The sequence below is a fragment of the Leptinotarsa decemlineata genome, unplaced genomic scaffold (genome assembly GCF_025532065.1).
Source record: "Leptinotarsa decemlineata unplaced genomic scaffold, Ldec_3_MD MMD2_P_RNA_scaffold_2, whole genome shotgun sequence".
Classification (NCBI taxonomy): Eukaryota; Metazoa; Arthropoda; class Insecta; order Coleoptera; family Chrysomelidae; genus Leptinotarsa; species Leptinotarsa decemlineata.
This window is the reverse complement of record NW_027412529.1, coordinates 23,667,492-23,682,073: the sequence shown is the minus strand read 5'-3', so window position 1 is coordinate 23,682,073 and position 14,582 is coordinate 23,667,492. Positions and strand designations below refer to the sequence as shown.

The following is a 14,582-nucleotide window of genomic DNA, read 5'->3' as shown; positions in this document are numbered from 1 at the left end:
TAAAGTGCTTACGCTAGTGAGGATATATAAGTACCCCATCTTAAATAGAGCAGCAGGTCAGTGAGTAGCTTCATAAGAGTCTGTAAATCCTCTAACTCGAGCCTATAATTGGCGCAGTCGAGAGTAGGATAGCGGAAGAAGATCGAACCAGAAATTCTTCAGTTTCAACTGAAAAGTTCTTTGATCAGGTTTATTTGGTCTGAACACATTTCGATGTGGTCCATACCGAATATTTATTGGTTGATTCAGATATTGTGGTGTTTGATTGAATTGTTGATAATTAGGTTTATTTTAAGGAATTGAGACAGAAGGGATATGATTTTTATTTGGCCTCTACGGACAGAGGGTATGATGACAGATATGTTGCCAAAAACCTGTCTGCAAGTGTGCCTGTTCTAATAATTGAAAACCGATTCGACAGTTGTATCGCAATAAGCATATTCAGGAATTTATTTTGTGAAGAATCCTGCCACTGACATATGTCAGATATAATCCAACGTCCTTCGTGGTATTAGCCAGGGGAGTAGTTGTTTTCTTGGACCAACAACACCCAAAGACATTGAAGACTATATTATGAAAACCACACGTAAAGAAGCTCGAGGCATAGATGGAATTTTCGGGAAAACTATAAAATAGTTTTCCCGAAAATTCCATCTATGCCTCGAGCTTCATAACAAGCTATCGAAATGTATGTCTTCAGACACATTTCGCAAAAATTTTCGATGCCTCATTCAATATTCAATTGAATTCATTTTTAGAAAACCAGAAGCTCCTATCAAGTTATCAAAATGGTTTAGAACTAATAAATCCACAACTACAGCAATTGCAGACTCGTGTACGAATATCTACGCTGCATTAAATGGGAAAGAACGCTTGATAACTCTATACTTTGATTTCAGTAGGGCTTTTGAAACAATCGATCATACACTCTTACTTGATAAATTGTACTGTATTGGAGTTAGAGATGTGGCAAATAATTGGATTGCTTCCTACTTGAAAGATAGGAAACCAATAGTAGTCATGAATCAAAGTAAATCACAACCAAGAGCAATCAAATATATTTATGTATGCTGATGAAACAAATATACTGGTCTCAGAAACTAACACACGGGATGCAGTAGCGAGGACAAATATCACCGCAAATGAATTTTATAAACTAGTAAATATGTATCTAAAACTTTTTTTTATGACATTTATAACGCAAAATATGAACAATGGTTCTGATAAAAATCAATAATAAAAGCATTGAACAAGTGAATTAAATAAAATTTTTTGAAATTATTATGGATCATAAGATGACATGGAAGGAACACATCAATGTTCTTGCGAGAAAATTAGGCACTATTTGCTTTATAATTAGACAGCTACAAAGAACAGTGTCTTTGGAAGTATAAAAATTAGCATATTATGGGCTTGTCCAGTCCCTATTAACATATGGTCTGATGTTTTGGGGCAATTCAGCTCATGTCAATAAAGTATTTATCATACATGTAATCAGTTATTTTCACAGTTACAAATTCTTACACTTTATATAATGCAAATTATTGTAAATATAAAAAAAACAAGAGGCTTCAATGTTATCAAATAGTTCTATTCACAAATATTTCAACTAGAAAGCGTGAAAATGTGCGTCGACTTTTGGGCAAAACTGTTATATTTATCAAGGTATAACATGTTTTAGTCATTTTAAGGAACTGTTTGGTCCAACTCACGAATTGTCAAATCTAAACTGCTTCAGGAACGCTCTTCAGAAATACTTGGAAGGAAACTTATTTTATTGTTTAGATGAATTTTTTATGTAAGTGTATGTGCATTATTATATAATATTATATTATTACTATCATTAATGTACTGTTATATTAATGTCTGTGATTGAAAAATTGTTCCTTTATTTATGAACAGACGGTACTTCTTTTCAATATACACTCATTTTATGTTTGTATTTTTGTAACTTTTATTGTTTATAGACTTAATATATACTTATTTTGTATTTTTATTGCTGTAGCTTGTAGGTTCTGTTATGACTAGTCCAATAAGTTTATATAATGTGTCTTTTATACATTTGTATTGACTTCTGTGAATAAATTTGATTTGATTTGATTAGGTGTCAGTCCATGAACACACTATGTAGGTAAGTGAAGACTGTCCTGAACGAATTGTTCTTTTATATTATTTGATTTATAGCCAGTCTTCAAGTATGCCTACTTACTGTAGGTTAATGCTAGATTAATTGGGTAATTATTCCAAATTAATTTGATTAACAATTGAGAACTTAGTATATTTCTTGTTTCTTTATCTGCATATTTTTAGGATAATGATTTTTGGGAAAGAAAGGTTTTGGCTTTCTTCTTCTTCATTTTTTTGTGTACAGATGGAGAAGTAGAAAGCCTAAACCTTTCTTTCTCAATAATTAAGTAAATGGGCACTATTAGATAGAAAATTAAGAAGTGCATTTTGTGATAGACAAAATCTCGATAACTTTCAACAACTTTTTTCACCAGTTTTTAAAAGAAATGAATATCCTCTTGATTTTGGAAAACGAATTCACGTACTAAAATTAAATCAACATCAACTATAGATCAAGCTTCTGAACTAATTAATATTTGTCAGTATGAATCACAATCTTCAAAAGTATTTTTGAGAAATTTCAAACTTCAAAAACGCACTTTATCAAAGAGACGATTGTAAAAACTCCTGATTACAAACCTCTATCAAGCTCAAATATCGATGACACTGACACTCAGAATTCAATAAAAGTAATATTAAGATGGAAAGGTGTTGAAAAATAGTTTGAAAAAACTGAAAAAAAATACATGATTTAAGAGCAACACAACTAGAAAATAAAAAATAATTCGAAACTAATTCAATATTGTATTCAACATCGATATAAGTCCTATGACTTGATGTAGGAAACTAATACTTTCAATAAGTCTGAAATCATAATAAATCTATTTACAAAAAATTTATTTTCTTGTAAAAAAGCGTGGTATATTTGAAATTATATTTTTATTATGGCTTCAATCTGGCAAACAGCTCCTAACCAAATATTTATAACAATGGATATTTAGCACTCCATGCTTTTTAACAACAATTTTTGTTCATTAGATTTATTCTGAATTCAGCCTTATCAAAAGTCATCAATTACATCAAGCCATAGGACTTTTTAACGATGTTGAACATAATCTTAAATTAGTTTCGAATTATTATTAATTTTTTAGTGTGTGTTTTGCTATTAAAGCGTGTTTTTTAGTTTTTTAAACTATTATTTATTTTCCACTTTTCAGTTTGGCTTGCTATTTCAAGCCGGTTTGTTTCAATATAAAATATATAGGCATGCGCAGACAGTGTGGTTGTCTCACTTGATCTCACACAGAGACTGTGTGAGGAAATTATTTAATCCTGGCGATTCTGATCAAGACAGTGAGGTATATGAAATTATTGTATTGTTACCGATTCTTGATAAGTGTACAAAGTTTAAAATACATTTGTCCGTTTAAAGTTAGTCAAAATCGAGTCCAAAGGAGTCGGTTACAAATAAACAAACATACAAGTGAAGTTAATAAAGGCGTGTTAAAAACAAGAAAACTGAGACAAAAGATTTCCATGGAATAGAAATTAAGACATTTTTTCAACATTTTCTCATGAAATTACAGTAGAATTCACATATAACGACTATCCGTTTACAGCTATGATAACTTTTACTCAAGTTTAGTTTCATATTTAGTTATTGAGAAAATATACCGTTTAGTGCGACTCCGGTTTAAACGACCGTTTTTCATGATAATACATTCGGTTAAAACGTCGCGCAATGTTTTGTTTACACAATCTGCGCACCAATACCTTGGCGCACTCCCTCTTATTAGGTACCTCTATTGATAGGTACTACTAACAGATATTAATAGATTGATTTTACGCCAGAGGTTCCAGTATGAAGTCTTTGTCACCTGTTGTAAGTTCATAAAGTTCGACAAAATGAATTCTGTGAAGTGAAAGTGTTTTACAATTGAAGAAAAAAGTGCAATATTACACCGATTGGAAGCTGGTGAATCAAATGCAGCCCTCGAAAAAGAGTTTGGCGTATCCCATTCTACAATATCCAGAATTAAAAAGAATAAAGATAAGATCGAGTCGCTGTTCAATGCCAGTGTTTTGAAATGCAAACGTATAAGGACTTCTACTCATGAGCAGTTGAATAAGACATTGCAAAACAATGTAGAATGTAGCCCAACTTCAAATCCAGATGATTTCAACGAAGAAGATGACGTTCCGCTGAGCATTTGGGCGAGGGCTATTGATATGCATCAGTTATCCATAACAAACGATGACTTTGAACAATACGCGTGTGCCGATGATGCAGATGATGATGCACTTGTGGAAAATATAATTGCCAACGACGCGAATAGCAATGGTAATGACGGTGATGATGACGCACCAGAGGAGATTTATCCAACCTTGATTGTGTCTGAAGCTCTGAAGGCTGCGGAAACGCTCAATGTGTTTGTTCAGACTAACTTGGAAGATGATGTTATGAAAACAATGATGTCGCGAATTCATAATGCTGTACGAAATTCTTACTACCGAACAAAAGTTTGTCATAAACAAACACGAATAACAGACTTTCTACGTTAGTAACACAGTTTTTTCGTGCATTGCGTGTGTATTTTATCTCTTCGTATTACAGTACATAATGTAAGTACATATGTTTGTGCATTAGGATATTTAAGAACTATTAAAATAAAGCATATGTGATTCCTACAAAATGTTTTATTCACCTATCGATCAGCAATCCGAACAGCAAAATGAAAGACTAATGAACTCTTTACTACCACAGAATTAATCCGTTTTGTGCGTCGTTCGGTTAGTACGACATATCCGGTACCTTGAAGGTCGTTATATCCGGATTCTACTGTATGTTTGCTTTTCTTCAATTTTCATTCATGATTAATATTTCTCCTGTGGTGTTTTCTGGAAGTATATAGCTCTACAAGCATAGTAGGAGGTCTCTTGAAGTCGACCTATTTTTCCATATCGTTTCTGTCTTTTGCTCTTTCTTTTCAGCTCTTTTCAGTTTTCTGATGCATTTCTCGACTTCTTTCCTTCATCTGTTTCTTGGCCTTCCTTCCATTTCTCTTTTTTCTACCAATTCTACTATATAATATTTATTGAATAGAACTAAATACGTGCTGCTAGGTCGGGATTGAATGGAACCTGTAGTACCAAACGTTTCTTCTATTACTAACGCAGACATCATCAGTGGTAGGTGAGTTGACTGTAAGGATGTAGGTTTTATCTTGAAGTCAGTCGTTGCTGAAACTTTTGGGATATATCCGAAAACAAGCACATTTTCCAATCACTAGTGCTTCAATACTCTTCTCGATACATTTTTCACCAACCAAGTTGACATACACGTTCAAAAATATTAAGGTAAGCACAGTTCATTTCAAACTTGATAATTCACTTTCGCTCACTTGTTCCCCTACTGACACCTGCACACACATTTTCAAAATTCAAATCAAATGGTGATACGGATCACTTTTAACAATAATCACCAAATGAACTTGAAAATGTGAAATAATTGAAAATTAGTTGCTACTACTAGAAGGAACTTTGAGAATATTTTTACTAACCTTGGCCTTTATAAAAGTTACTCATACATTCTCATTGAAAAAATGGTCAATATGCAGAATACCAAATGAACAAAAACTGATCCTGTGACTTACGGCAGACATTATTGAAAAGTTATTTGCAACTTCCCCAAAAACCCAAAACCATATATCATAAAAATACCTCTTGATAGTACAAGTCCACAGGTAATAAATATGAAAGGCACCATCTTTTCAAGAACCACATAATCGATGATCCAACTTCAGGGCTCATAAACTGTGCCAAATTGACAGATGCTGCAAAATCTTCGATTGTACATAATTTCATAATATCGAAAACAATACGAATTACATGATCACTCTGTTCAAAGTTTTCTGGTTTCGCAACTTTTGACTCGATTGCAGCAATACACTTCAAGGAGGCTTCTAAACCTGCTTTATGGCAAATATGTTGTTCCAGCGAATGATGCATTATTTCGGAAGGAATCATAGGTGTCTCTCCATCACTATCCATACATAACACATGCCCAGCAATGAGTATAATCCAATGAATATCTTCAAAAAGGCCGTCCAGAGCTACTGCTTCGGAAATGGTCATTGCACGAGACTGCATCACTTGTATTTGCTCCACAAGTTTGTCAATTCTTGCTTCTAATAGCCTGAAAAAAATGTTTTCCATTATTTATTTGTTTTATAATAATTATATAATTTCTTCATTCAATCAAGATAATCTAGACTGTAAAATAAATGAGTTAACAGAGCTCCTAGTATTTTTAATTCTAAAATAACAGTGACGTACTGAGATTGTTTTTATGTTAATTCAAACGATTATCACACTTCAATGTTAATAAAATAAGTGATTAACAGAAAAACATATTTTAAACAGACACAGATTTTTAAAGAGAAACGAAACTTTCTATGTTTTTATCACTTTTGTTTGTAACTAACATTACTGCAGTTTCGTCCTATACGGACGAGTTTATTGTATAAGTTTGAAAATATCCGTAAAGGACGAAACTACAGTAACGTTAGTTAAAAATAAAAGTGGTAATAAAACATAGAAAGTTTCATTTCTTGTTTCTTCATTATGATTTCCTACCACGTAGTAACGGCTACATCCATCAATATAATAAAATAAGTGTCTTCTGAAAAAAATTACGAAATAAAGAATCACTTTTTTCTACAATTCAAGTCTTTTAACCAAAATAACCAATGGAATCAGTAATATTAACACTTTCATCATTCAATATCAACTTCGATGGGTAAGTATCCTGTTTGCTTGAAAGGGATTTTATTTCCTTAGAGTCAAATTCCTCATAAATAGCATATTCTCTGACTTTTCTACAATTTATATTATGAGAAATTCAGCTATTTCCAAAAAAAAAGGCAAATAATCATTACTAATTGAATAGAACTGGCCTATGCTTGATGAAAATCCATATTGAAAAACTAATTAATACAGTTTCACTATTATAGTGAAAATCATACAATAAACTGTATTAATTAGTTTTTTTAAATAATCATTACTACTATATGTATCATCAAAGAGTTATGGAAAGGAAGTCAGTAAACTTATTGGTTGATGATTTCTATGAACACAGAAGATTAGATTGGGAAAAGATATGTAGAACAAGAACATTATTGACAATTTACCATAAACTTGCATTTTTAATCAGATACAGCTATTGTTGAAGATATTTTTACACCCTGAAATACCACATAAATAATGACACAATTTGAGAAATGCTATTAAGTAATAACGATATACAATCAACACTTTTATATTGCTAACCTGAATAATACAGGTAATGTATGATGAGGAACTACTCTTCCAAACATTCCTATTACTTGCAGTTGATCCCTGTATCGAATTCTATCATTATCTTCGTTGTCCTCTATTTCATCCTGATCACAGGAAGAGACTTGTCTAGTTCCAACAGGTGGTGCTAAATGACACTCAATATACATGCTAATTATTCGTTGTGAACATACCGGAACTTATCTCCCCGTGAAAGGCTATATTCTTGAATAAGTGGTGGCCAAGCTTCTAACATGTTGTCAAAGGCTTCACTGAAAAATTTGTCTTCTTCGCTGTTCTAAAAGGAATTGTTACTGATTGAAATAATATCTTCATTATTTATTTTGAACTCAATCAACCTCGTCTTGTTATTCTAGATTCTACTGTTTATATTTTATCAGTCACATTGATAAATATTGAAAGTGACTCTTTCATATTTTTTTCAAATAACTAACCCTTTTAAAAAAATATTGCAGATATGATTGAACATTTTTGTGGAATTAAAAACTGAAATTAACAAAAGATTTACGATTCCAAGAATGAAACTGATCTTTCTGATGATTTTCAGCCTTTGAAAATAGTATATAACAGCTCTGGCTAAAAGGACTAAATGGAAAGATGACACCGTGTCTAATAAAATCGATAATGTTATGATCGTCATTAAAGAAAATGGTTTCTGAAAATCGTGAAATTACTGAAGTTAACTGACAAGAATGGTGAAAATATAAAATCTATCATTTTCAAACAAATAATAAAATTTTTCTGTGATTTGAAAGAAATATATTAAAAAAAATTTCTGGGGTCTGTTCTTGACTTTTACATTAAGATTGTCTGACAATTTTAACAATCTAACATCAGTTCACTACTAAACTATATGTTTTGACATACCTACAATATATGAGCGATACGTAAAATATATAATTTTCTTCTGTCATGTAGAATATGTTATACTTACTTCTTCGAGAGTAGCTTCTTCACAAAAATGACAAGTTAACCTTGTGAATTCATCAAGTAATGTGTCTTGTAAAGAAGGCTGAAGTTTCGTTATATCATGGATAAAAAATATAACCAATTTTTTCACGATATTCGATATTCCAAGAGATTCCTTACTTTTGATTTTTATGCTGAAAAAATTAATTTTATGAAAATTTAGTCCACCATGCCCAAACTACTTAATCAATCAAAACTGTCATGAACAGATTAAAATCCTATATCTAAAAAGCATAAAATAATTTAAAAATTATAAACAAATATGTGGCATTGTTTTGCTATGGTCTTCTTTGGTTACAATCTCCAAACTTTTCAATTGCAACTGCGGCAGTCATTTTCAGTGGTGTGGTAAAAGTACTTCTCTTGACGTATCAACTGACCAAGGATACAGGCAGAAGCTGTAAAAACTGTCCAACATTCCTCCAACAGTTCTAAGTTATCTCTGAGAGTTCCTAAATTCTAACCTCAGTATCCTCAGCATCGTTTATCATTCCTTGTTTTTGCTTATCTTTAGTAAACACACAACAATTTGAAAATATCGACAGTCTGGTCCTTTAAAAATGACAAAATTCAATAATGTTCAGGTAACGTTACTTACACTATCACAAGAACAATCCTTTCAGTTGATACGTCAAGAAGAGTACTTCAACCACGCCACTGAAGATGACTGCCGCAGTTGAAACGTTTGGAGATTGTAACCAATCTCCAAAACCCAGAAACCAACCAAAACATTGACGTCAGCCGTGAAAACCTACATTCCTATAATATGTGGCATGTTTAATACAAAAATATAATACTCACAACACGGATATTTCGTAAAATTTACTTTACTGCGTATCGGATACCACTTTATTCGATTTACATAGTTTGAAGTTTGTAGGGCTATTATTTATACCAAAAGTTAATTTAGAAAGTTTTAAAACTGAATAACCTGCACTGATTGTTCAGCATACAGTTCGGCTGCTCCATACCAAATCACAGTATGTGATCAAAAAGAGATATCTATATAAACTTGAGTAGTCGGCAATTTATAAGATTTTGGGACCCATTGATGACATATTAATAGATTGAAGAAATATCGAAAGTGCTACAATCTTTATAAAAAAGGTGGCATGTCAAGTATCCAAATTGCAATCTCTAATAAAATGGAAGGAAAATTCTACGAAGTTACCAAAGATTGGTGACTTAGTCTTATTGAAAGATTATAATTTACCCCCTTTGAAATGGAATCTAGGAAGAATAACGCAATTGTAACCTGGAGTCGATCAGTTTTATTGTTGCTGTACGAATGTACAATGGAAATGAACTCAAACAAGTCTATATTCTTCCTACAGAAACATGATTGGACAATTTTCATTTTCATATGTTTTTCATTGTATTTACTATTGAACTGTTCTTCTTCAATAGATTGAAAGTTGTGATGAAATATAGTCACTAAATATTCAAAATATTGGGCTAGGAGTACTTTCATTAAAAATAATTTTTATGGATTAATATTAGTACTTACTTTAACAACAGTTTCAAAAATGACATCAAGTATGAATTCAAGTATTCCTTTCTGGATTCGTCAGAAGCTATAACTCCACCACTGAGAGTTGCAAATTGTACTAAACAAGCCATTGAGTGATGTGCCAAATGATCAGAATCTCTAACTTTCCAATAAATTTGGAACATCAAGGGTAACAGCTCAGGATTGAGAATTATCTCAGACCAAGATTCCGTTAGTTTCAAGGAAGGTGCTGCATCTGATTCAAATACAGACTCATAAATACCAATGAGCCTTTTCGGAAGTGTTACGAGTTAAGAAATTATAAAAAAAAAATCATCAATTCCCAATAAACACATTTGTTGACACTTGTAATTTTAAAATGATGATCATTATGTTCCTGACTCCATATGGTACAACACTGATGTTATATGTCTAAATCAAGTCTCTTGGTACAACAAAAACAGTATACACCAAATATTTTAAATGCAATATTCTCTGGAGAAATAAAAAATCTAAAACTGCTCTAAAAAATCAATTGAAAAAGTATTTGAAGAATCAAATAAAAAATACTGGATTTATATAGCCAGAAGTTATATAAAGTAAAAATTGGCAATATTAGTGGGTAATTTCCAATAAATGCAGTTTACAGGATCAAGCATGAGATTGTATTTGAAGATTAAGCAATTTTTCAACTATGAATGTAATATAAGGAGGAAAAATTGCTTGAATGGTACGGAGAAAAAGTAGTGATGCAGAGTTTCCAGGCAGCTTTTTCAAGGAATGACATCCGGAATATACTACAGAGAATAGCAGCAGCAGCAGCAGTAATGAATTTGATTTGGTGAAATCAAAATCAGTGAGAGAAAAACGTGAATGCAGTGAATCGAATAAATTTAGATATGATAAAAGTGAAATAGGTATGGTTGGACCTCAAGTGTATAAAGAAGAACAGCTCTGGATGAAGTCACCCTTTTGAACTCTTTTCAGTTAATTTGAACAAACAAAATTATGAAAATTATTCTGAAAAAATGGTCACATTCTTGAAAATTCACTTGAGAACAAAAGGATTTCTAATTAAAAAGTTGGAGTGAGTTGAAAAATTTTGTTCAAGAAACAAAGAGGAAATAGATGAGTTTCATACAATAGTGAAGTACTACTACTCAATTCGGCTCACAATTTGCTTGATGGAAGGCAGTTACTAGATGAGAAGTCCCCTACAGAAATAGAATTCAAATTTAGAGAACCTGCTCCACCTCATATTCTGCAACAAATTCCAATTTCTTCTACATCAAAAAAATTAAACATCATGAAAGATGTAGACATTATAGTAGAGAACAATGAAGAAAAGAAAAACACCATGACAATGAAATGTGGCACCAATAAATAAGTACTACTTTCATTGATTCAAATTTGGAAAAAATAATAACTTGAGCTTCTAATTTAATTTCATTTCCATATTTGTTTTTCATCTCATGTATAAAGACAAGAGCAATATAATGCCAATGACACACATATAAGTGTCATCATGAAACTATACCAATGGCTTTTGATTCAACAGGGTATCATGGAAAGTCATACCTTCTATGAATTTTGCTGGATATCCAAATAATTTCAATAGCAATAATTATTGTAAAAATACCCTAAATGGTAATGAAAATATCACTGTTATTTTCAGATCATATTCATATTTTTCAATGACATATTACAACCTTCATCAATGCATGCAAATGTCAACGAATGTGTTCTAAAAAATAATTCACATTTTTAAAAGGATATGAATTGGTGAAACGTATCCCCATGTCAAAACTTTTTCGGTAATCTTCAACAGATGTCCCACAAGGTCGATGAACTCTGGTGAATATGGGGGGTCATTCTTGACAACCTCTGACAGAAGATACACACAAAACTGAAAAATTCTCTTCAAGTCTGTGGCTTCAAATTGCTTCTTAGCTTTGAAATGTACTTCCCATGGTAGTCCAACGTCTGTTGATTTTATGGTGGTTGCATATTCTTGCATTAAATTTGATATAATATTGCATCCCAAAATTTTCTGAAACGTGGTTATACATAAAATGTTAGGAAAATTAATTCAAGTTGGTAACGGACGACAAGTTGAACTATAATGTATATATTTATTTAATTTATTAATCTTTTTTCTGTAGTTTCAATAATTTTTGACTTACTACATTTACATATTTAGGCGTTCCTAGGCCAATAAACATCATTATTATTAATATATCTCCATATTTGTGAAATATTGCTTCATATTAAAATGCATTGAACATCACTACATAGTATAAAACAAAGTTGCTTTCCGCTGTCTGTCCCTATGTATGCTTAGATCTTTAAAACTATGCAACATATTTTGATGCGGGTTTTTTAATAGATAGAGTGATTCAAGAGGAAGGTTTGTATGTATATAACATGCTTAATATAATAATAATAATAATATTTATTCATCCTTAAAGACGTTGACAAACGTATAGGATAGGTCAGTATCAAGCACATAAAAATCACATCAAACGATAAAATTGTAGATCCGTAGATAAAAATAATACAATAAAATTTGATACAATAAAAGTCAGAATTACAAAAATTAAAACAATTGTAGTTATAAAAATTGAATATGTCATGCCAAAGCCGCATGAACCCATTCAGTCGAGATGGTCCGAGAGAAATTCACCAATACTATAGTAGGCCTTAGAAAGAAGCAATTTTTTAACTGCTTTTTTGAATGCTACTGTGTTCATCTGTTTGAAATGGTCTGGTAACCAATTGAATAATTTTATTCCCATATATTTGGGAGAATGTTCCAATTTTTAGTTTTATGTTTAGGAATGCTCAACTCCTCTGCATTTCGAGTTGCGTAGCTATGATAGAATGAGTTATTAGTACAGTATAACAATACAATGTATAACAATACATTCGCGAACATATAAAAGTATTTTGAAGGTGTAGATGCGGGAAAAGGTTAAAATTTGATGACTAATGAAAAATGTCTTGAGTGATTTCCTCCAAGTGATGCCTAATAATTTCCTAATAACTTTTCTTTGAGCAATGACAACCCTATCTTTATACATCTAAAATGGCGAGTAAAGGCATACAATTCTTAATTTTTGAAATTCCCTTGATTGGTTTTTTTACCGTCAGTACCGGGCAGGCGGTCCTCGATTTCCGATGGAATTTCAGGTTACCTTCCCAAATTTCTGCTACCGCAGATGTCGGTTGATTGGTCAAACCACCAACACTGACATAAAAACTTGGCAAGTTGACTTGGGTGTCACACCAATAGGTGGTTTCACTTATGTCTCGCTTGCGTTTACGCAGTTATTTTTATCTAGTACTTTTTTTGGTTATTCCCATTTTGTCTTCAGTCGAGGACCGCCTGCCCGGTACTGACGATGCCCAGTAGGCTGAAACAGCTGTCTACCGGTGGCTCTTAGATTGAAATCAATATAGGAATGATCAAAATAGTACATATATATATATATATATATATATATATATATATATATATATATATATATATATATATATATATATATATATATATACTATACTATACTATTTCCAGATGCTATTGATGGATACAAAAAGTACGACTAGTTGTTGGTTAGGAAAAATATAAGGGAAAAACTGAAAAATTCCAAAACTTATTTTTTGCAGTATCTTCTTTGTTTGTAAAGTTATAGAGTTGAAGAAAAAATTTTGAGCTTCATTTTCTTACTCTCGTTTCGTTACGAATGTTAAATATTTTAAATATTACATACTATTACAAGCAGTGGACCTCTGATTGCTGTTCTTCAGAAGAAAAATAAACCTCAAGACCATGATAAAATATGAATGTGTTTAATAAATATGAGCTGTCTTTAATAAACATGAACTTTGTTACAATTTACCCGCCTTGCAATGATATATTGCATATAGATATGAATGATACATTTTATTGCATAAAACAGCTCTCCGTCCATTGCTGGCTTAATATAATAAATTATATCTAATTGGGATACTATAATATATATTACATTATAGCTCAACGTCCGCCCATGGCTTTATTTTTACCTTGTTCGGTTCCGCATTAACTATAAGATTTTCAACTTCTTGTAAAATACTTGATCTCTCTCTTCCACTGTCGTCTATACTTGCTCTCTTTACCATAATAGCAATAACTTGTAATATCCTCTCTCTTACGAAAGAGGGCAATTCTTTAGTTGTTACATATTGCAATAAATACTGTCTGAGGGATGACTTATCAGAATCCAACAGGAAGGCCCATTCTCTTATTATGGCACCTCTAAGTACTTCAGCAGCTTCAAACATAACATATTGATTTTCAGATTTTTCTAAAATTTCCCTACATATTCCATAAGGTGATTTACTTCTCCTGAAATCTAAAAAAATTGTTTCTGCAGAGTGTCTTTGTTCATTTGAAACCACATTTGGTGGAGCCTAAAAAATAGAAATAAAATGTATTTTACATTTCGTCATACAACTATAAAACAACCATAAGAACCCGAGCCGCATTTTCTAATTCCACAACAATTTGCTCAGTCATTTTTTTAATAAAATATGAAACACTTGGAGCAGTATGACTTCGAGTTGCTTTTAAATAAAAATTACTCCATAAATAAATATAGGTTAATGCATCTATGGGTTAATGGAGGTTAGTAGCACCTAGGGACCAGTGTTGCCACAAGTCATT

The 14,582-nt window shown here is 31.7% G+C and overlaps 1 protein-coding gene across 1 annotated transcript in view; it reads right to left on the bottom strand.

Moving 5' to 3' along the window:
* LOC111507437 (exportin-4) overlaps positions 1 to 14,582 on the bottom strand; it is a 26,691-nt gene extending 12,109 nt beyond the window's left edge. The window contains 8 exon segments of the mRNA XM_074185989.1: positions 5,788 to 6,262; positions 7,396 to 7,603; positions 7,606 to 7,699; positions 8,357 to 8,525; positions 9,899 to 10,182; positions 11,658 to 11,930; positions 13,943 to 14,329; positions 14,385 to 14,582. Of these exon segments, the coding sequence (XP_074042090.1) occupies positions 5,788 to 6,262; positions 7,396 to 7,603; positions 7,606 to 7,699; positions 8,357 to 8,525; positions 9,899 to 10,182; positions 11,658 to 11,930; positions 13,943 to 14,329; positions 14,385 to 14,435 (1,941 nt within the window). The 5' untranslated portion in view covers positions 14,436 to 14,582.